Source organism: Chiloscyllium plagiosum, chromosome 35, assembly GCF_004010195.1.
Source record: "Chiloscyllium plagiosum isolate BGI_BamShark_2017 chromosome 35, ASM401019v2, whole genome shotgun sequence".
NCBI lineage: Eukaryota > Metazoa > Chordata > Chondrichthyes > Orectolobiformes > Hemiscylliidae > Chiloscyllium > Chiloscyllium plagiosum.
In genome coordinates, this window is record NC_057744.1 from 21,317,155 (window position 1) to 21,338,399 (window position 21,245).

A 21,245-nucleotide genomic window follows, 5' to 3' on the forward strand; every position below is an offset into this window, starting at 1 on the left:
AGGTTGAGTCTGTGATTAAGAAAGCGAATGCAATGTTGTCAATTATCTCAAGAGGGTTGGAATATAAAAGCACTGTTGTGTAAAGCTCTGGTTAGGCCCCATTTGGAGTACTGTGTCCAGTTTTGGTCCCCACACCTCAGGAAGGACATACTGGCACTGGAGCGTGTCCAGCGGAGATTCACACGGATGATCCCGGGAATGGTAGGTCTAACATATGAGGAAAGGCTGAGGATCCTGGGATTGTATTCATTGGAGTTTAGAAGATTAAGGGGAGATCTATTGGAACTTACAAGATAATACATGGCTTGGAGAGGATGGACGCTAGGAAATTGTTTCCATTAGGCGAGGAGAGTGCAGTGGAGGCTGGGACGCTAAATGTCTTCAAGGCAGAGATTGATAAATTCTTGATGTCACAAGGAATTAAGGGCTACGGGGAGAATGCGGGTAAGTGGAGTTGAAATGCCCATCAGCCATGATTGAATGGCGGAGTGGATTCGATGGGCCGAATGGCCTTACTTCCGCTCCTATGTCTTATGGTCTTAGTTTTAGACAAAATAGAATTTATTTACAACATTACTGAATGAAACACAAGCAAAAGAGAACAGAATACAGAATAGCTTAACCTATCCGAAAACCCAACAGATAATCCTAATTTATTGATGCTGTTCCAAATACTTGCAGCAATTCCCATTAACACGCCTTGGCACAAAAGGTAAAATCAAACACAGTCTTACAGGAGAGATGTCCGCGAGAGAGGACCGGCCTGGACCTGCTTCTTTGGGTCCAGCAGTTTCAAAACACTACTGTGCTAAAACGCAAATCAAACCAGAGAAAAGCTAAACTAGGAGAACTGGCCACTCACTTTTCATTGTACAAGTGTTTTTTTTTAAACTTCAAAGCCTTCAGCCTGAGGCAGTATCTGTTAGCTATAATCAGTTTGGTCCTAAAACCCTTCAACTTAGACTTTTCTGAGTCTGTGTCTTTTATGACCTCACACCAAGGACAACATAACCTTGTTAAAGGAGCAGCATCGTCACAAGATGAATGACTATTAGCAAATATATCATCTTAACTATATGCAAAGTATCGATAAAAATAAAAGCAGAGAGCTTTTCAGTGTTTGCCTTCTTTGTCTGTTGTGAGATATGATGATAAAGTGCTGACATATATGAAACAGCATACATTATGTTTCTGGCAGGTTCTGTGAAGAAATCCCAGTGGAAGAAGTAGAGGTGAATGATAATGCGTCTAAAAGTAGCTTAGAAGTAAAGACGGATGCCAGTCCACAGATGCAGAAGAAATCAGTCACGAACAGCACAATAACCTCCACAGCGAGTAGTGAGGCACCTACCTCAGTATGTGAATAACCAAGACATTTTTAATTTTCTATATTATTCAAAAATATGTAAATAAAAACTCAAATACTGCAAGCCTTGTTGAAAAAAGGGCATTTCATCAATGAAATTTGCATTTAAGAGAATGAAATGCACCATATTTCATAATATTAAAATTATTTATTACTAATGTATTAATTTATTTTGCATTTAATGTGACAAACTCAAGTAGCTTAGTTGGCAGAAACAGCAGACAGAGAAACATGCAAACTTGACAGGCAGTTCAGGAAAGAATGAATGAATGGACCAGATTCCAAGGAATGAACTCCCAATTAGTCTGACCATTTTTTTAATGAGAGGAGAGGTATGTACGTCTGACAGGAGATTTTGATTTGGGCTCTTTCAGAACTGCAGAGCCATATTTCTGTTCTGACAGTTCTCTGTTAGTGCAGCACCATCTCAGCAAGGCAACTCAAGTCCCCTTTTCACAGAAATCAGCAGTTGGATTCTGAAATGTAAAGGTCCAGAATCACAGGCAGCCACTTTGGTAGGTCAGGTAAGGTGCCGTGGGTAGATTAGATTAGATTAGATTACTTACAGTGTGGAAACAGGCCCTTCGGCCCAACAAGGGAGGGGGCGCGGGGAGGTGCAAAGCTGCCAGACGTGCAAGAGTACCAGGTGATAAGGGCCAAATAAGTGATGCCAAGTTAGGGTAGATTGGGGTGGGTAGGAGATTTTCAGTCACGCAAGGGACGCAGAGGAAGGCTATTGAGTCTGGAGTGTTCAGTCAAGCAGGAGCTGAAGGGGGTGTTGGGTCAGGGTTTGGGTGTTTTAAGAGGTCGGAGGGGCAGTGCATTTGCTATTGTGTGACCCAAATACATGGTCTGTTGAATAGTTACTCCAGAGTTAGGCTGTCTACTTAATAGTCGCACGTTACCTAAGTAAGTATTTACTTGTGATCCTCCCCTCCAAACCTTCTAACTTCTCCAAATCAGATGAATACTTTCAGAGCATTCCAAATGGAGGGGTGTTGCACAGCAGAATCTTCTTCCTGGAGTAGCTTTGGAGTCTGCTACCAGTGGGATTCTGCAGGGTCCCATGCTCAACTCCCAGCTGTGAAAATCCAAGCATAGTTTTTTTGCATGTTCAATTGTTATTATACCTCCAAATCCTCAAAATAATTAATGTGGTCCTAACCTCAACTTCTTTGTCATTGGAGAAAAATCAGAGTAAGAATATACCATGCCTTAGAGATAATATTATTAGAAGCCAATGCCTAGAATTTGGAAAATTGCATATTAATATTTAGCAATATCAAATCTTTGCTTTCATTATGCTTCCAGCTGAAAACACAGACGTGTTCCAGGCTATACTGAGTTAAACAATCCCAGCCAAGATGGCAGTCAGAGACAAAAAATGCTGCAGATGCTGGATCCAAAGCAGACAGGCAGGAGGCTGGAAGCACACAGCAAGCCAGATAGCATCAGGTGGTGAAGAAGTTAGCGTTTCGAGTTTAACCCTTCAGCACGCCTGAAGAAGGGTTACACCCAAAACGTCTACTTCTCCACTGCAAGATGACAGTCAGGCATTGTAAATAACTACATTAACAATGTTTATTGGAAGACAAATCAGTTCAGATTCTTAACATTAATTGCTCTTCAAGATTTCTTGCTCAGAATTGCACTTATTGGGAGCTCTGATAAGAACAGGAGTACATTGTTTTACAAATAGCCTTTTGGTAGTCATTGTGCAGTCTTTCCACTTGGCTGAGATACCAGGATCGATATTCCAGCAGAAATCAATAATTTATAAAAGGGAGAAAAAAGGAAAAAAATGAGCAAAATTAAAATGACCCCCTAATGCATTAGTTTATCTCAAGCATTTATTTTTCATAATGCGTAGCAAGTTGTCAATCTGAAATTATGTCACTGAAACTGTAATCAGACATATTGAATAAACTCAACAATGTATTCTGGAAGGAAATTTTAATTTAAAAGTTCAGAAACATTCAATTTGCAGTATACTTAACCAGTTCCCTGAACTCCTCGTGGTGGAATTAAGATATTATTTGACAATTTTCTGAACAATTCTCAAGAAAGCCATAATGCCACTTCAATGTGATAATTGATACTATTATACCATATTCCGATGCTGTTTTTGGCTTTTTGATAAGGGCTGCGCATCTTTTAAATGTAGTTCTTGGGGCTTCCTTTTCAACTCTTCCCTCCCTTTCTACCACCTCTAGTACTAATGGTAGTTCGAAAAGATCTGCTCATCAGCAGTCCTTTCCTCCAGGCTGACCCATCTCACCAAGGCATCTGTGTCTAACTCTTTAATCTAATATGGTGGCTAAAGCATTATTTGTTTGTTAATCCAGTAGTAATGACCTTGCTCAGAGAAAGCAACTATATTAATTAGCAACACTTCAGTGGTCTGCTCTTGGCTGGTGGCAAGGATGATTATTTGTTAATTGTAGAGTGTCTGGATATCAAATCTAAAAGTTTTTCTCAAACGTCAATCAGAAAGTCACACTGGGTTGAAGCAGTGCTGCATCAAAGTTGAAAAATTTACTATACTTTAAATAGGATTAGAATTATAGAATTATATAGTCCTGAAGGAGGCCAATCAGCCCATCATACCTGTACTGGTTCCCAAACAAGCTACCCAGCTAGTCCCATTCTCCAGCTTTAACTCTGTAGCCCTCTAAATTAATCACTTTCAAATATATATCCAGCTATCTTTTGAAAGCCTCCACCAGTCTCCTGGCAGTGCATTCCAAAGTGTAACAGCTTTCTGAATAAAGAAGTTTCTCCTAATCTCACTCAGCTATCTTTTTGACAGTCTTGAATTTGTCACTCCTCGTTACTGGTATACCAACTAATGGAAATAGAATATCCTTCTTTACCATGTCAAAGTTTTTCATAATTGTGAACCCTTCAGTAATGTCACCTCTTAATCTTCTCAGTTCACAAGAGAATAAACACAACTGCTCTAATCTTTCCTTGTATCTAAAGTCCCTCATTCCTGATATCCTGGTATCATTCTAATAAATCTCCTTTGCATTGTCTCCAAGGCATCGTTCTTTGAATAAGGTACCCAGGACTGAACATGATACTCCAAATGTGGTCTGACCAATGATTTGTAGAGATGCAGCATCACTTGCTTTCTTATATACTCTCTGCCTCTATTTGTAAAGCCAAGGATCTTATAAGCCTTTTTAACAACTGTTTCAACTTGCAGGCCACCTTTAGAGAATTATGTACTTGAATCCCAAGGTGCTTCTGCTCCAGTTGTCCCCTCAAAGTTTTACCAGTGAGCCTGTATTATCTCTCTTTTTTTCTTCTATCAAAATGTAATATTTCTCTTCATTGAAATTCATCTACCTGGTGTCAGCCCACTTGGCCAACTTAATCAATCTCTCTCTGAAGTCACTCAGTGTCATCCTCAGAATTCACTGTTCTCCTTGTGTAGTATGACCTGCAAATTTCGAGAGTTTGTCCTCAGTACCCATCTCCAAATCATTTATATAAATTGAAAAAACAAGAGTTCTGACACTGATCCCTAGGGAACACCACTTTTGACTAATCTCCAGTCTGAGAAATGTTTGTCTACACTTATCCTCTGTTTAGTATCTTTTAGCTAACTTCTAATCCATTCTGCTTAGGACCCACAATATCCGCAGCATTATTCTCATCAACTACCTATGGCACCTCATCAAAGAAGTCAATTAAATTTGTCACATATGACCTGCCATTGACAAAGTCACGTAAACTGTGTAGTAGTAACTTATTTATCTCAAAGTGTCTGATTATCTTATCCGTATTATGGCCTCCATCAGTTTCCCCACCATTGATGTCAAGCTGACCGGTCTAGTTTCCTGGGTTTTCCTTTGCCCCTTAAACAATAATGTTATATTTGCAGTCCTCCAGGTGTAATCCTGTGTTCAGAGAGGTCTAGAAACTTTCTGTCACTGCTTTCGTGATTTGCTCCCTTACCCCTCTCAGCAATTTCGGATGCATCCCAACTGGGCCTGGCAATGTCTCTACCTGGAATGCTGCCAGCCTTTTTAGCACCTCCACTTTATGTATCACTATACTGCTCAGTTGTTCAATACTCATTGCCAAATGGGCTGTTGTTATCATCTTCTAATTTGATAAAGACAGAAGCAAAGTATTAATTTAGAACCGTTGCCATACCCTTTGCTTCAGTAAGTAGTTTCCCTTCTTGATCCTTTGGACCCCACTTTATCCTTACTATAATATTCTTTGGAAATAATTCTTCAGAACTTTTGTATAAATTGTTGTAGAACATTAGAACTTTCAATTTGGCAATTTACCCCTGAAAATACCATGTTGAGTAAGTGCAACGCAAAATGCTACTTCAAGTCTTTGGTCAAGAAACAATGCCATTCAATAGATGACATTAAGTCTAGCTATAAATTGCTAGACATTAAAATGAACTAGACACAATAAACAATGTAAAGTCAGTGCAATTGAATCTACTGCATTGAAGTTTGAGTATTAGCTGCACTACTATGGAAAGCAATGTGAAGACCAGTGCTTAGCAATAAGTGACATAAACTGTGGAGAATCCCTGGACTGTTCTGAACCACTGCCAAACAATCAACAAGTCAAATGGCATTTGGTGATTTGCTGTTTGTGAATAACCTAAAAAAATTGAATAAAACTACAGAATATAAAAAAAGGGTATTTGATGTCCCGGTAATTCCAAAATGAAGACCCATAAATGAAGTCCCAGTTCAACTCCTAGCTTATGCTGGGTTGGTTGATTTTGCTTAAGGTAACAGGAGCATTCATACAATTAACCTCAAAGAGCTAGATCAAAGAACAATAAAATAGATTTTTGTTCCTAATAATATAAAACTGTCCACACAAAAAAAGCATGTGAGGGTGCATTTCCAGAATAGGTTTGAATGTGACTGGAGCATAACTATTTGTTCCATGGGCACCCTAACCAGCAGTCTATTGCTCTTATCCCAGCTGATCTATCTGGACAAGTTATTTCCCTGAATGAAACAAAGCTTGAAGATTTTGTTTTTTTGCATTTGATGTGGTGTTCATTCACAGGCACACAAGGCTGCAGATTTTGATTAACAATAAAGCAGAATTTTATTACTATAAAAGATAGACAAAATACAATAAAATAAACCAATCTATCTCAATTATAATTTGAAAAATCTTAAAATACACAGCAAAACAATTTCATCCACACCCCATCACCAGAACTTTATAGCATAGCAAGTCCAGCAAAATAAACCTTATATATCAAATATTATGTTAACTGTTTCTCAACAGTTCTGTCCTGTGACTTGTGAAGTCATCTTAAATGAAATTCAGGGGAATGAAAGCTTAGACTTTTAATTATACAGTGGTTTCTAACCAAATACCCAACCAAACATAACTGAGCTTTCCTTGAACAATCTATAGATCTTTCTGGGAGTGAGATTATATTTGTTTCTGACCCCAACCAGGCCTCCTGCAAAACTGCTGAAAAAGCTTTTGAGTGCTGAGTTTTTCTAAGCTAAAATCAATCCTTAATCATTATAAATCAAAAGCAAACTAATGTCTTTCAATGTTTACTTCATGTCATTAATACTTCACCGTTAACACTCCATGCGGTTTGCAGTAACCTGCTCTTTGACATCTATTGGATTAAATGACAGTTCTGGAATTCTGGAAGGACTGTCTGAACTTGTTTGCTTTTCAAAGGGTGTATTTAAAACAAACTCAACACCAATGTACCACTTGTTTGAAACACAAAGTTGAAACATGATGCTAATTATATAGATATCACGTCTTCAGTCTCACAATACAGAGATTTCTGAAGGCTGACACTAAAAGAAAAAGTTCGGAAAACCTTCCGAGTGTTCCTTAAATTGAAGGCCACTGATAACCACCATTCTGTTTCTTCTCTCTACCTGCAAATCAAAACAGTTGCTCTTTTGTTTCCCCAATATATGTCTTGGACCCTTGATGTTTCTCTGCTCATGAGGGCGTTCGGCCAAATTGGTATTGTCCTGGCACCTGCCTCATTTGGGCATGTGAAGTGGCCTTTATAGACAGACCTTTGAATTAGGAGCAAAACGGGCTAATTGGCTCCTTGATCCATCTCCGTCATTCAATGCGATGCATCATGATCTGATTACTCTGCATTCTCTCGTGTCCCTAATAGCTCATCATCCCGATTCATCCAATATCTGGATTCTCCTTTGATTTGGATCCCATTTTTAGTCATAAATTAATTAAATTATACATGAAATTGAAAGAAAGCTCAATTTAAAGCAGCAGTAAATCAACATAGTTCTTGCTGCAAGGAAGATATAGGCTGCTGTGTGAAAACAAGATTTTTATGCAATGCTTTTAATTGACATAAAATAACAAACCTGAACTTTGAGGAATTTGAGCCTAGATAATACGCAAATACTTTAAGTGCAATAATGTTGGGAAAATGGAATCATAAATCTAAATATGGATGGTGTGTTTGGATTTCAAATATATTTTAAAGCTCACATTACAGGTTTAGTCTCTCTTATTTCTACTGTCATAGTTTGATGGCATTCCACCAGATGAGGAGGTTGACTGTCATTTAGAAGGTGAAATTGAACCCCTTCAGGCCATTAAGAAGAATGAAGTCAGTTTGCCAGTAAACACTCCTTCCCTGGACTTTAACGATAATGAGGACATTCCAACAGAACTTAGTGATTCCTCTGAAACACATGATGAAGGTGTGTAATTAATCCAGTGCATTTGATGTTATTTTTATCATGACTTATGAGGTTTTCTAATATTTAAGATCTAAAACCAGGATTGGAGTGAGAAGTGGAAAGGGGATATCAGCAAATTTGTTTAGGCAGATATTGATTAATTGGTAAATACTACGTAGGGCCTGTGAAATTGATTTAGACAATATTAATCATGTAATATTGATCAACCATCATGCTGAAACTGTGAACTTTGTGGGGATTATTTTAAATTAACCAAGGCATGTTTTGCATAATTTTATTCATCTTGATTTGCTTTTGAAATTGCATGAGGGCCATGCCCTCTCAGGGACAGAAAAAGGTTTCTTTTTAAAGAAAAAAATGCATGTAAAACAAGAGGTGAATGTGCATTATCAAATTGTGTTTTTTTTTATTTTATGGAATATTAGGAGCAGCCTGGTTTATTTTCAGTATGTTTTGATTGCATCAAACGTACACAAACAGAATTTTGAAGGCTTGCTCGGCCATTTTTTAAAAAATGGAATCTCAAGTACGTTTGGCACCCGTGATGAAAACTACTCTAAGCACAGCGCTCAATCGAAAATTTTGTCCTGTTTTCATTTTCATTTTTCCTGTCTGCATTCATTTCAGTGGGACTAACTACAGCTGATTTTAAAAAACTGAAAACAGGTATGGAACCATTGAGTTTAAAGATATGCAATTTTATTTTAGATTTAAAGAGTATTTAATAAATCTTTTTGTGTCATGTGAATACTGAAAAGGAGCACAGGTCTCATACCTGTAAGGGGAATTCAACTCAGTTTAAAATAAATTATCAAGTTCCACAGTATAGTCACAAACACAAAACTCTGAACTACCTCATGTTTTTGCAAAATTGCTTCTATTATTTTGTCATATATAACTATTTTTCCAAGACATTTTCCCAATATAGTTAATCTTATATTGTTCATTATGTTGAGAGTAGGAACTTCAAAATCATTTGACATAACTGGAGAACTAGATTTTACTGGATTTCCTACAGTGATCCTTTGGCCCAACAAGTCCACAGTGATCCTCCAAAGAATAAATCATCCAGACTTATTTCCCTACATTTACCCCTGACTAATGCACCTAACACTGTGGGCAATTTAGCATGGCCTATTCACCTGACCTGTACATCTCTTGGAATGTGGGAGGAAACCGGAGCACCCGGTGGAAACCTCCACAGACACTGGGAGAATGTGCAAGCTCCGCACAGCCAGTCGCCCAAGGCCAGAATTGAACCCAGGTCCCTGGCGCTGTGAGGCAGCAGTGCTAACCACTGAGCCACCATGCTGCCCAACTACTGTGCAGGGTAGTTTATTTGTGTTTTATAAAACATGGTAGACTGTGCTTGCAGTGCTTCCCTGAGATTCAAACCCTTCATTCCTTGAATGATTGTAACATAGGTTTGTTCACTTCAGTCAAGTTTTGCACAGGTAGCATTTGTCCTTCCTCTTCTGCTTCCTGCCAGTGCCTACTTATTAATTTCTTTCCCTTCAATTTTTTGAATCCCAGCCCTTTCAAGAGATCCAGAAGGATTCTCAAAGCTTGTTTGTATTGAATCTATTGTTTGTTTTAAATCTATATATGTGTATATTACTGCTAGCCATTTCAAACATAATTATGTTAGAAGTATAAAATAATAAGCACAGTGAACAATTATTTTAGTGAGTAGATAGTTCATCTTTTCCATTTTAAGTGGAGTTGAAATTCCCTTTAATTTCTTCTAAATAAAATAAATTTATTTTTGCATATTATTAAAAGATATTAACAGAATAAGTTAATGCATTTGCAGTGTTGTTTTCATTTCTACAATTTCCACAGTCTTATATAAAGGCAAACTGTCAATTAAAGCATTAAGAGATTGGGATGCAACACCACCAATGCAATATTATTTTTATTTTAAATCTCTTTTTTGTAGCGCATGGCTGATTCTCCTTGAATTAAACTCAGCCCCAAAGTTGACATCATGATGTGGATCATTAACTGATATTTAATTGGAGGAAGAAGTCAGGAACATTTTATTTTCAAAAGTCGCTGCTTCAAATTATGATGTTGGAATACATATGCACAAATATTACTACAGTAAAACTAATGATAAACTTGAATGCTGGTTCCGGGACATGTCAGAATTTAAATCAAACTATTCTTTCTTACTTGGGGAGCAGGATTAAATTCGGCCGAGAGGTTGTGATATTTTCTGTAATGATAGTTGGGAAGGATGTTCATGTTTATGGATAGCTACTGTTGACTGCTAGTGCTACAGTGTGGTCAATTACCCATCTCACTTAAGTAAAGTAATAGTAAGTGAATATTAGTGATGTATAGATTTGCAATTCTGCCACCCCATATATCTTTTGTTTATTGCTTCTGATTGGAAAATAATCCATTACTACTTGTGTAACAATAAGGAGCCAGACAAAATCATTTTTATTTAAATAGACGAATGAAAAATGACTCAAGAAATGACAAGAAAAATGCATCTATAAGGAAGAACTGCTTTCTGTAACAGCTCCTCAGTCTGGCCGTTTAGTTGATGAGGTATTGTAACTGTAGAAAATTGGCTTTAAATCAAGATACAAAGCTAAATTAAGGGAAGTTGAATGATAATCAGCACTATCTTTTAAAGCTGTGACTATGATCTTGAACAAATTGTATATTGAGTTTTGATTTTGTAGGGTGAGGTGAATTTATGTCTTAACTTTATTTTCACATCTCTTGCTGCCTCACTCCAGGAGAAGTGCAAGCATTTTACGATGACCTCAATGGCAGACAGTACATTAATGAGGTTTTTCATGTCAACGTGGACAAGCTGTATGATTTACTCTTCACTGATTCCCAATTTCTGCGAGATTTCTTTGAGCAGCGGAGATTCACTGGTAAACTGGATTTCATAAGACTTTGTTATAGACTCCAGTTATACTTGGAGAGTTCAGTGTTTTCAGGACAATTATTCCCTTCTGTATGGCTTGGACATATTTATTTATTTTCCTCGAACACAAATATTGTTGTTCAGAACAAATATGAAGTATATGCATTAAAACTATTTAAATTCCAGAGTTAATTAAAAGGAAAATGATTTAAGTTACTGTTTCAAATTTTATTACCATCACATCAACAACAACATATTATTTAGATAACACTGTTAATATAATGAAATGTCACAAAGTTCTTAACAGGAGCATTGCTAAACAATGTATGATATTGTGTTATGTGTGCAAGGATGAGCTTAGTTTACCAAAATATGGTCAAATTATGTTTTAGAGAGTGTGTTAAAAGAGGAAAGCAAATAGAGAGGTAGTGAGGTATAGGAATGAATCACAAAATTTGGGGTCTAGATAACATGAAGCATAACCATCAATGATGGAATATTTATCTTTGGAAATGCACAATAAATACCAGATTCCAAGGAATACCCATTTCGGGGAGGACTGTGGGTATGGAGAAGGTTAGAAATGAAAAGCGAAGGCCATGGAGGGATTTGAAAACAGGAATGAGAATTTTAAAATCAAGGCATTGCTTGACCAGGAGTCACAATGAATTGGGGCTAGTTGCAAGTTAAGTCAGATGTCAGAACTTTTGATGACCTCAAGTTTGCAGAGGGTAGAATGTAGGAGACCAGTCAAGAATGCATTAGAATAATTACGTCCAGAGGTAACAAAGGCCTGGAGGAGGATTTCAACAGCAAATGACCTGAGACGGGGATAAGATTAGATTCCCCACAGTGTGGAAACAGGCCCTTCAGCCCAACAAGTCCACATCGACCTTCCGAAGAGTAACCCATCCAGACCCATTTCCCTTTGACTAAAGTACCTAACACTGCGTGCAATTTAGCATGGCCAATTCACCTGACCTGCACATCTTTGGACTGTGGGAGGAAACTGGAGCACCTGGAGGAAACCCACACAGAAACGGGGAGAATGTGCAAACCCCACACAAACAGTCACCCAAGGTTGGAATCAAACCAGGACCCCTGACTGTGTAAGGTAGCAGTGCTAACCACTGAGCCACCGTGCCGCCCAAAGGTCAAGCAGTTTTAGAAGTGTAAATATCAAGTTGGAATTTCACCTTGGATCAAATGTAACACCAAGGTTGTGGACAGATTGGCTTAATCTCAGACTAATGAAAGGGGGAGTGATGGCATCATTAAGTATGGAACAGAGTTTGTAGCAAAGAACAGAAACAATGGTTTAAGTCTTATCAATATTTAATTGAGGGAAATTTCTGCTTTCTGGCGATGTACGTTGCATAAGCAATCTGATGATTTTGCAACACTGGAGGGTTTGAGAAGCTGGTAGAACTGGGTGTCACCAGCGTACATGTGGAAACAGCACAATGGTTTTGGATAATGTCACCAAGGGACAGCTTGCAGATTTGAAATAGCAGGGAACCAGGGATAAATCACTGGGGACATCAAAGGTAACAGTGCAGGACCAAGAAGAAAAGCCATTGCTAGTAATTCTCTGGCTACACTTAGATAAGAGAGCAGTCCCATCTCGATAGACACAAATCAAGAGGTGTTGGAGTAGGATGTTTCAATCAACCATGTGGACTGCTTGAAAGCTTACATCAGTTCCTATTTTATATTCATCCATTTCATTCTTAATTATTTACACTGATCTGATTTTAGTTTCTTCATAACTGGATGCTAAAGTTATTATGGCAAAAAAGAAGTCATTTGAGCCATTGAATTCAGGCTAGCTCTCTGTAGAGAAATTGAATCAGTGCTATTCCCCAAGTTTGTCCTTGCAAGTTTATTTCCCACCAGCATCCATTCATTCAATGTCCTTTGTTGCCTCTGCAAAACATATGATATTTTTGGAAGTATACAAGTGCATCTGTTTGAGACATGAGGTTCTTTCTGCAATGCAAGTCGAAGAGCTGGACATGCAAAGCTGCAGCAGTGCAATACAAATACAATACAATACAATACATGAATGGAAGCGGAACGTTTAAACATGTGAAGGTCAGAATTCATGTTGTGAAAAGCACTGACAGGAGTGAGGTTTTGTGGGCAGAGATTGCAAACAGATTTGATTTTTAACAACATAATCCATTAGTAAATATTTCAAAACAGGAGAAAAATGTTTTTTCTTGCTCTATTGAACACTGTATTCGAAGACTTTTCTCATCTCCAACCTGTTTTCATGGCCTCATTGGCAGAGATGTTAAGAAAAGAACATACATGTATAATGAAACTGAGCATGAACGTTAGCCATAATGCAGTGTATTTCTACAAATCCTAATTCCAGATGAACAATTGCCAACAACAAAGATATTTTACTTTCTATTTCTAGACATGGTTAGTCATCCCTGGAAGAAAGAAGTAAATGGTAATCAGTCCCGAGTGATATTATACACTATTGCTCTCTCAAACCCACTTGCGCCAAAAACTGCCACAGTGACTGAGACCCAGGTAAGACTTGCTGATCAAAGCCAACGTTAAAGATGTGACCAAGAATACATTTTACTTGGGTCAATGTTATGGAAGCGGCTTAGCTCAGTACAATTTTTCCAGCTGTTTGAGCACCTATTGTCTGCCAACACCAACTTAATGAGATAACAGTTAGTGATGGAGACTTCCAAAAGATTAAAGAGAAGGCTTTGCTATTCATAACAAGTTAAAATGAGCATTTTATAGCACTGTTGGACAAATCCTTCCAATTTGCTGTCAGCAAGCTAGAGGCTGGTAATTTTCACCATCATCAAGCTAAGTAACTCATTAGTTTAATATAGCACTTCAGATCATTTCTAGAGGACTGATCATGGAATAACTGTGTCCCCAGAGTATTCTTTCATTGCAGTTAAAGTTATCTGCATGCTTTGAAGTATTTTTTTTCAATACAGACTTTGTACAAAGCCAGCCAGGAGAGTGAGTGTTATGTGATCGATGCAGAGGTGATTACACATGACGTTCCATATCATGACTACTTCTACACAATCAACAGATACAGCCTTACGCGGGTGGCAAAAAACAAAAGCAGACTGAGGTAAGAAAGATAATCCTCCTCAATTAGTTGTTTTTGTGCAAAAGTGTATTAGGTTTCACTTCATAGTGCCTTTTTAAGTGCAGAAAGTGTTACGCAACAGTTTTAAGATCCTTCATCATTTTTCATCTCAGTTAGCATAATTTAACACAAAGGAAGTAAGTTTAGATCAAATGAATCAGAATGGAACTGGAATAGTTCTTCACCTAGTGCAATGCTATGTTTTTTAGGCTGTTGCTTTGATAGTCTGATGTTGTCTTCTATTCAGTGTCAAACATCAACTCTGGAGTTGAGCTGTTTACCTCTTGTACCTGTCTTTATCTGTACATGTTATGAGTCCTCTCTTGGCCTCCTAGATGTTAGAAAGCAGTAGAAACAACACTATTTCACGACAAGTTTGCTGAAAGGGTCTGCCAAGATTTAGCAACAACAAAGTCAATCAAGAAGATCACTGAATTTCCCAGAGCAAATCCATTCGTCCTTGAATACAGAAAATAGTGAATATTAACAAAGTCTGTGTTAAGAACATCGAATTCCAAATCCAAATTCCAAATTCCAAATCCAAATCCCTTAAAAATAACCTTGCATTTGTTTCTTTTTCCCCTTGTTCAGCTTATTACAGCTTGTATTACTCTTACTACTTATTACAATGGCTAATACAAATATGAAACCTTGTCCATTTAAAAAAAAACTGTTGAGTCTAAAGCAAAGCCATTTGGAATCAAACAGATTAGACAGCTCCCTCAGATCAAGGGAAATGTTAGTCTGCCATCAGGAGGTTGGAGTAACCATGTTACGGCATCATGGACATGGATCTATTTGAAGCGCACAATCATTCATTGTGGGTTTCTTTGGCTTTTTGTCAACTTTTCCCTCTTCACTATCTTGTCCTCCTGCTATTCAGCTCTCAACCCCTCATCTGCAATATCAGGGAATAAATATGTTACATCCTTTGGTTTGTTTGGAACCGTGCAGAGCAACCAGTTTCCCAAAGACATTGCTTTCTGTATCAGTTAAAACTGCATCTGATTGTGGAAAAAAAGGGCTCCAGTGCACTGAAATCCTCTTGTTTTTTCCACCTGGAGGATTTGAACTCTTTGGCAATGAAGTTTCTTCCCGAGCCCCAAAGTCTTTGATGTCATCTTATGAAGTTTACTAGACAACACGTCAGGGTCACCGACTGTGTTAGTGGAAACACGCCCAAATGTTCTGAGTACTCTGGAATTGGGTTTAACGTGCGATCCTTGGAAGATGCTGGTTGAAGTCATAACTTAATCAGTAGATTCCTGTTGACAAGGGGATTAGGGATTACAGAAACAAGACTGATAAATAGATGTAAGTTTGCTTGCTGAGTTTGCTCAGCAAGCAAACTTGCAACCAGAACCTCAACCTGAGCTACAAATCTTCTCAAAACTCACTGATAAATAGAAGTAAAACATCAATCAGCCTTTGAAGGTGAGACCTGGAATCAACCATTTTACCACATGAGCCTGTTCTGGCCTTTCAGTGAAATCACGACTGATCTACAAAGTAACTCCACATACCTGGCTTTTCTCCATATCCTTTAAACTGATTGAACATCAGTTGCACTTTTCAGGAAAGTGTTTAAAATTTCAGCCATGCTTGGTAATGGGAAGCCTTCAGAAATGAGATAACGAGAGTCCGGAGACAGTATATTCCTGTTAGGGTGAAAGGAAAGGCTGGCAGGTGTAGAGAATGCTGGGTGACAAGAGAAATTGAGGGTTTGGTTAAGAAAAAGAAGGAAGCATATCTTAAGTAATAGACAGGAGAGATCAAGTGAATCCTTAGAAGAGTATAAAGGCAAAAGGAGTATACTAAAGAGGGAAATCAGGAGGACAGAAAGGAGACATGAGATAGCTTTGGCAAATAAGGTTAAGGAGAATCCAAAGGGTTTTTACAGATACATTAAGGACAAAAGGGTAACTAGGGAGAGAATAGGGCCCCTCTAATTTTGGTGTCATCTGCAAACTTACTAACTATACCTCTTATGCTCACATCCAAATCTTTTATATAAATGACAAAATGACAAAGGCAAGGCGCCTTTGTGTGGAGTCGCAGGAGATGGGTGAGATGCTAAACGAGTATTTTGCATCATTGTTTACGGTGGAGAAGGACATGGAAGATATAGAATGTAGGCAAATAAGTAGTGACATCTTGAAAAATGTCCATATTACAGAGGGGGAAGTGCTGGATGTCTTGAAATGCATAAAAGCGGATAAATCCCCAGGACCTGATCGGGTGTACCCTAGAACTCTGTGGGAAGCTAGGGAAGTGATTGCTGGGCTCCTTGCTGAGATATTTCTATCATCAATAGTCACGGGAAATGCTGGAAACTGGAGGTTGGTTAACGTGGTATCACTATTTTAGAAAGGTGGCAAGGACAAGCCAGACTGGTGAGCCTAACGTCGATAGTAGACAAGTTGTTGGAGGGAATCCTGAGGGACAGGATGTACATGTATTTGGAAAGGTACAGACTGATTAGGGATAGTCAACATGGCTTTGTGCATAGGAAATCATGTCTCACAAACTTGATTGAGTTTTTTGAAAAAGTAACAAAGAGGATTGATGAGGGCAGACTGGTAGACTTGATCTATAAGGACTTCAGTAAGGCGTTTGGCAACGTTCCCCATGGGAGACTAGTTAGCAAGGTTAGATCTCATGGAATTCAGGGAGGCACGGTGGCAGTGGGCGGCACGGTGGCAGAGTGGTTAGCACTGCTGCCTCACAGCGCCAGAGACCCGGGTTCAATTCCCGCTTCAGGCGACTGTGTGGAGTTTGCACGTTCTCCCCGTGTCTGCGTGGGTTTCCTCCGGGTGCTCCGGTTTCCTCCCACAGTCCAAAGATGTGCAGGTTAGGTGAATTGGCCATGCTAAATTGCCCGTAGTGTTAGGTAAGGGGTAAATGTAGGAGTATGGGTGGGTTGCGCTTCGGCAGGTCGGTGTGGACTTGTTGGGCAGAAGGGCCTGTTTCCACACTGTAAGTAATCTAATCTAAATCTAAAAGTAGCCTTTTGGATACAGAACTGGCTCAAAGATAGAAGACAGAGGGTGATAGTGGTGGAGGGTTGTTTTTCAGACTGGAGGCCTGTGACCACTCGAGTGCCACAAGGATTGGTACTGGGTCCACTACGTTTTGTCATTTATATAAAAGATTTGGACGTGAGCATCAGAGATATAGTTAGTAAGTTTGCAGATGACCCCAAAATTGGAAGTGTAGTGGACAGTGAAGAAGGTTACCTCAGATTACAACAGGATCTTGATCAGATGGGCCAGTGGGCTGAGAAGTGGCAGATGGAGTTTAATTTAAATAAACACGAAGTGCTGCATTTTGGGAAAGCAAATCTTAACAGGACTTATACACTTAATGGTAAGGTCCTAGGACAAAGAGACCTTGGAGTGCAGGTTCATAGCTCCTTGAAAGTGGAGTCGCAGGTAGATAGGACGGTGAAGAAAGCGTTGGGTATGCTTTCCTTTATTGGTCAGAGTATTGAGCACATGAGTTAGGAGGTCATGTTGCGACTGTACAGGACATTGGTTAGGACATTGGAAGGATGTTGTGAAACTTGAAAGGGTTCAGAAAAGATTTACAAGGATGTTGCCAGGGTTGGAGGATTTGAGCTATAGGGAGAGATTGAATAGGCTGTGACTGTTTTCCCTGGAGCATTGGAGGCTGAGGGGGTGACCTTATAGAGGTTTATAAAATCATGAGGAGCATGGATAGGATAAATAGACAAAGTCTTTTCCCTGGGGTGGGGGAGCCCTGAACTAGAGGGCATAGGGTTAGGTGAGAGGGGAAAGGTATAAAAGGGACCTAAGGGGTAACTTTTCCATGCAGAGGGTGGTATGTGCATGGAATGAGCTGCCAGAGAAAGTGGTCCAGTCTTGTACAATTGCAACATTTAAAAGGCATCCAGATGGGTGTATGAATAGAAAGGGTTTGGAGGGATATGGACCAAGTTGTTGCAAGTGGGACTAGATTAGATTGGGATATCTGGTCAGCATGGATGAGTTGGACCGAAGGGTCTATTTCTGTGCTGACATCTCTGACTGAGCATGGAAGTATTTCCTTATGTGGTCGTGATTGAATTGAATGGCAGAATAGGATCAGGAGGCTAAATGGGTGACCACCTGGTCCTGTGTTCCTTCTTCATTCTGATTATCTTAGAAATGTTTTGGTGTATCCTCCTGGAGGTTCACACCCAGTACCCTTTGAAATTTAAGGAAGGGGAAGGAAAAGGGTCAAACTGTACCTGCTGAAATGCAATAAAGTTGCCAACTCTTCAATTAAAGGTTGATGGAATAAATGCAGTTCCAGTGACTGCTTCTTGAGCCACAAAATCGATCAAATAAATGTCAGAATCATTTGTCATCAGGCTACAAATTCCTTTCATTTTATTGGACAATTCTCAACTTTATTGAGAACAAAGCTGCCATTGTATCAAGTTGTTCTACATTGAATCTTATCCACTCTTTTAAAAAATAAGTATAGTTGTAAGAGAACAATGATCTTTCTGTTCAACTGATTTTGACCTGTAATGCCTGTCATTCAAATCAAAGAGCTTAAAACTTGGAATTTTGATCAAAATGTCATGTTCATCGCAGAATACCGGTGAATCATTATTATACAGTAAAGCATGTTGTAAGTAACAAGCAGCATGTGACTTTTTACTTATCCTAAATTGAATTTGGTTTTCACAGCTCTTCTCGTGGAGGAGCAATCTATACTAAAGCAGAGATTTACTTGTTTGCCAAACTGCAAAGTTGCTCTTTGGTGATGAGTGCAAAGTTAGCGTGTCAGAATCAGTTGACTTCATACAATCCCTCCAGTGTGAAAGCAAGCCATTCATTCCATGGTGTCTGTACTGCCCCTCAGAAGAGCAGCCTACCTGGACCCACCCCATTCCCGAAACCCTGCACTTCCCATGGCTAATCAACCTAGCCTGCACAAGACTGGATGTAATGGGAAATCTAGCATGGCCAATCCACCGAACCTACACATCTTTGGACTGTGGGAGGAAATCCACACTGACACAGAGAGAATGTGTCAACTGCGTACAGACAGTTGTCAAAAACCCAACTGAGCATAAAATCACATTCAAGCATTCTGATCTTTGCTAAATTTAGCTGGTCAGTCATTTGCATCATATACTTGGCAATGGTGTTATCGATTGCATGTATAAATGAAGTTTTGCAAGATAGCTGAACAGTAAAAGTATTACTTAGTCAATTGGCTAACTTTTTTATATCCAGGATATTTGATAGCTGAACTATAAACATATTATTTAATCAATTAACATAACTTCTTGTATCCAGGATATCAACTGAACTGAAGTATAGGAAACAGCCATGGGGGTTAGTGAAATCGTTCATTGAGAAGAATTTTTGGAGTGGTTTAGATGACTACTTCAGACATTTAGGTGAGCAATATTTTATTTTCTCCCTTTTTTTATTGTGAAGTATAGTTTCATGAATTCTGCCTGAAATATGGTATCTCATCTAAGCAACTGTTTTTCATGCATGAAAAACAATTTTGGGAGCTGGTAAATTTTTTTACCCATGTGCCAACACAGCCAAACACAATCCTGCACTTAGTCAATATCTAAGTGTTGTTTCTTGATCTCTGAATATTGATCCAGGAGTGGGAATTTCATTACATTCTTCCCCCACATGTTTTAAGTGTGCTTAAGGTATAGTAACTGAGATTAAGTTAATGAAGACTGAGAAACAAGATTTGTTTCTTGGTAAGGAATGTTATTTTATCCCGGTGCAAATAATTTCAACCTAAATCGTTGTTTCTTATAACAACTGAAGATTGCTAAGCATGCCATGGAAGTATAACCTACTAGGAACACTTTGGGTGTTGTGGTTGTGTCCCAATCTCTGGGCTGAACAGGTTGATTTTTAAAAAAATTCTTTTAAGAGGGTTCCTGTTAAAGTCCCACTTTACTTGAAGGTCTGTCAGAATGTATCCAAACAAATTGACTTTAAAAATGCTTTTGGAAGTTATACTAGATATGTTAATAGTATAATGCTCCTTTGAGACTATTGTGTTAACTACTAATTGCTTCCTAAACTAACTGTGACAATTCAAGACATGACAGTAGACCTAGGAACAGATGCTTTGAATCGGCAGTCAGCAACAGCCAAACCTCCCCATGACCTCCCCTCTCCTCTAACTTAATTTGTGAACTTCTGAACAAAATAGGCACACTTACAGGCAATGTGTTAAAAAAGAGATGATGAATATATTGGTTCTATTCTACTTAACAATATTTAATCGGAGTGGTTTGTTTGATTGGTTTCATCTTCAAACATTCCGTTTTGGTATCCATAGATATTGAACTTGCAAAAATAGAGAAACAATATGCTGCTGAACTGCACAGGCAATCTCCAAAAGAAAAGCCTAACAAATCATCCACAATTCGAAGGAGAAAACGGCCTCACATGCATGTGCGAAGCCAACACCTTGTTGAAACAGTCAGCCCTGTTACTACACCAACTGACGAAGAGGTAGCCCAGAGGATTAAACATGTGGCAGGTAAAATTAAAAGTGAAGAAGCAATATCAGTGGTGAAAGTATTCTATCAGTGGCTCTCCAGTCTCTTTCTTATTCATTTTTATATTTAAATAAAAGCATGCTTTTTGGACAATTTTGAATGGATATGAATCATGGCATTAATTTATGTTGCAAAAATAATTCACTGGTAACACATGACCAGTTCGTTATTTATTTTAATAACTAGTTTTATCCACATATCCTCACTACTAAGGAATTCCTTTCTCACTGAGTTATTTGTAGATCATGTATTATTGGTTGCATCCTGTTAATGTTAGTTAGATTTTTGTCTGCATCCTTCAACTCATGTTTTTGTGTATATACCTCATTAGCTGTACAAGTGAAGTCAATGGGGCACCTGGATCCTCAGTCAATAACAGGACCAATGTGTTTCTTCTTGACCTATAGTATTTAAGGATTGGAAAAGAAAAAGAGACAAAAAGAGAAGAAGAGTGAATCAGACAATGTGAATTAGACTCAAATTGGGTACAGAAAAATAAAGACAGGAGAAGAAAGCTTGCATTAAGAGACAAAAGCGAAGGAGACAGACAAGAAAATAACAAATATCTGAAATTTTCAGAATCT

General features: G+C 38.5%; 1 protein-coding gene across 9 annotated transcripts in view; it reads left to right on the plus strand.

The window, feature by feature from the left end:
- LOC122540691 (protein Aster-B-like) overlaps window positions 1–21,245 on the plus strand; it is a 640,121-nt gene that overhangs the window by 602,074 nt on the left and 16,802 nt on the right. For all 9 annotated transcript variants that reach the window (XM_043676778.1, XM_043676779.1, XM_043676776.1 and 6 more), the window contains 8 exons: window positions 1,199–1,355; window positions 7,902–8,079; window positions 8,707–8,745; window positions 10,833–10,976; window positions 13,395–13,513; window positions 13,945–14,087; window positions 19,418–19,521; window positions 20,439–20,642. In XM_043676778.1, coding sequence (XP_043532713.1) covers window positions 1,199–1,355; window positions 7,902–8,079; window positions 8,707–8,745; window positions 10,833–10,976; window positions 13,395–13,513; window positions 13,945–14,087; window positions 19,418–19,521; window positions 20,439–20,642 — 1,088 coding nt within the window. The remainder of the gene's footprint in view (window positions 1–1,198; window positions 1,356–7,901; window positions 8,080–8,706; window positions 8,746–10,832; window positions 10,977–13,394; window positions 13,514–13,944; window positions 14,088–19,417; window positions 19,522–20,438; window positions 20,643–21,245) is intronic.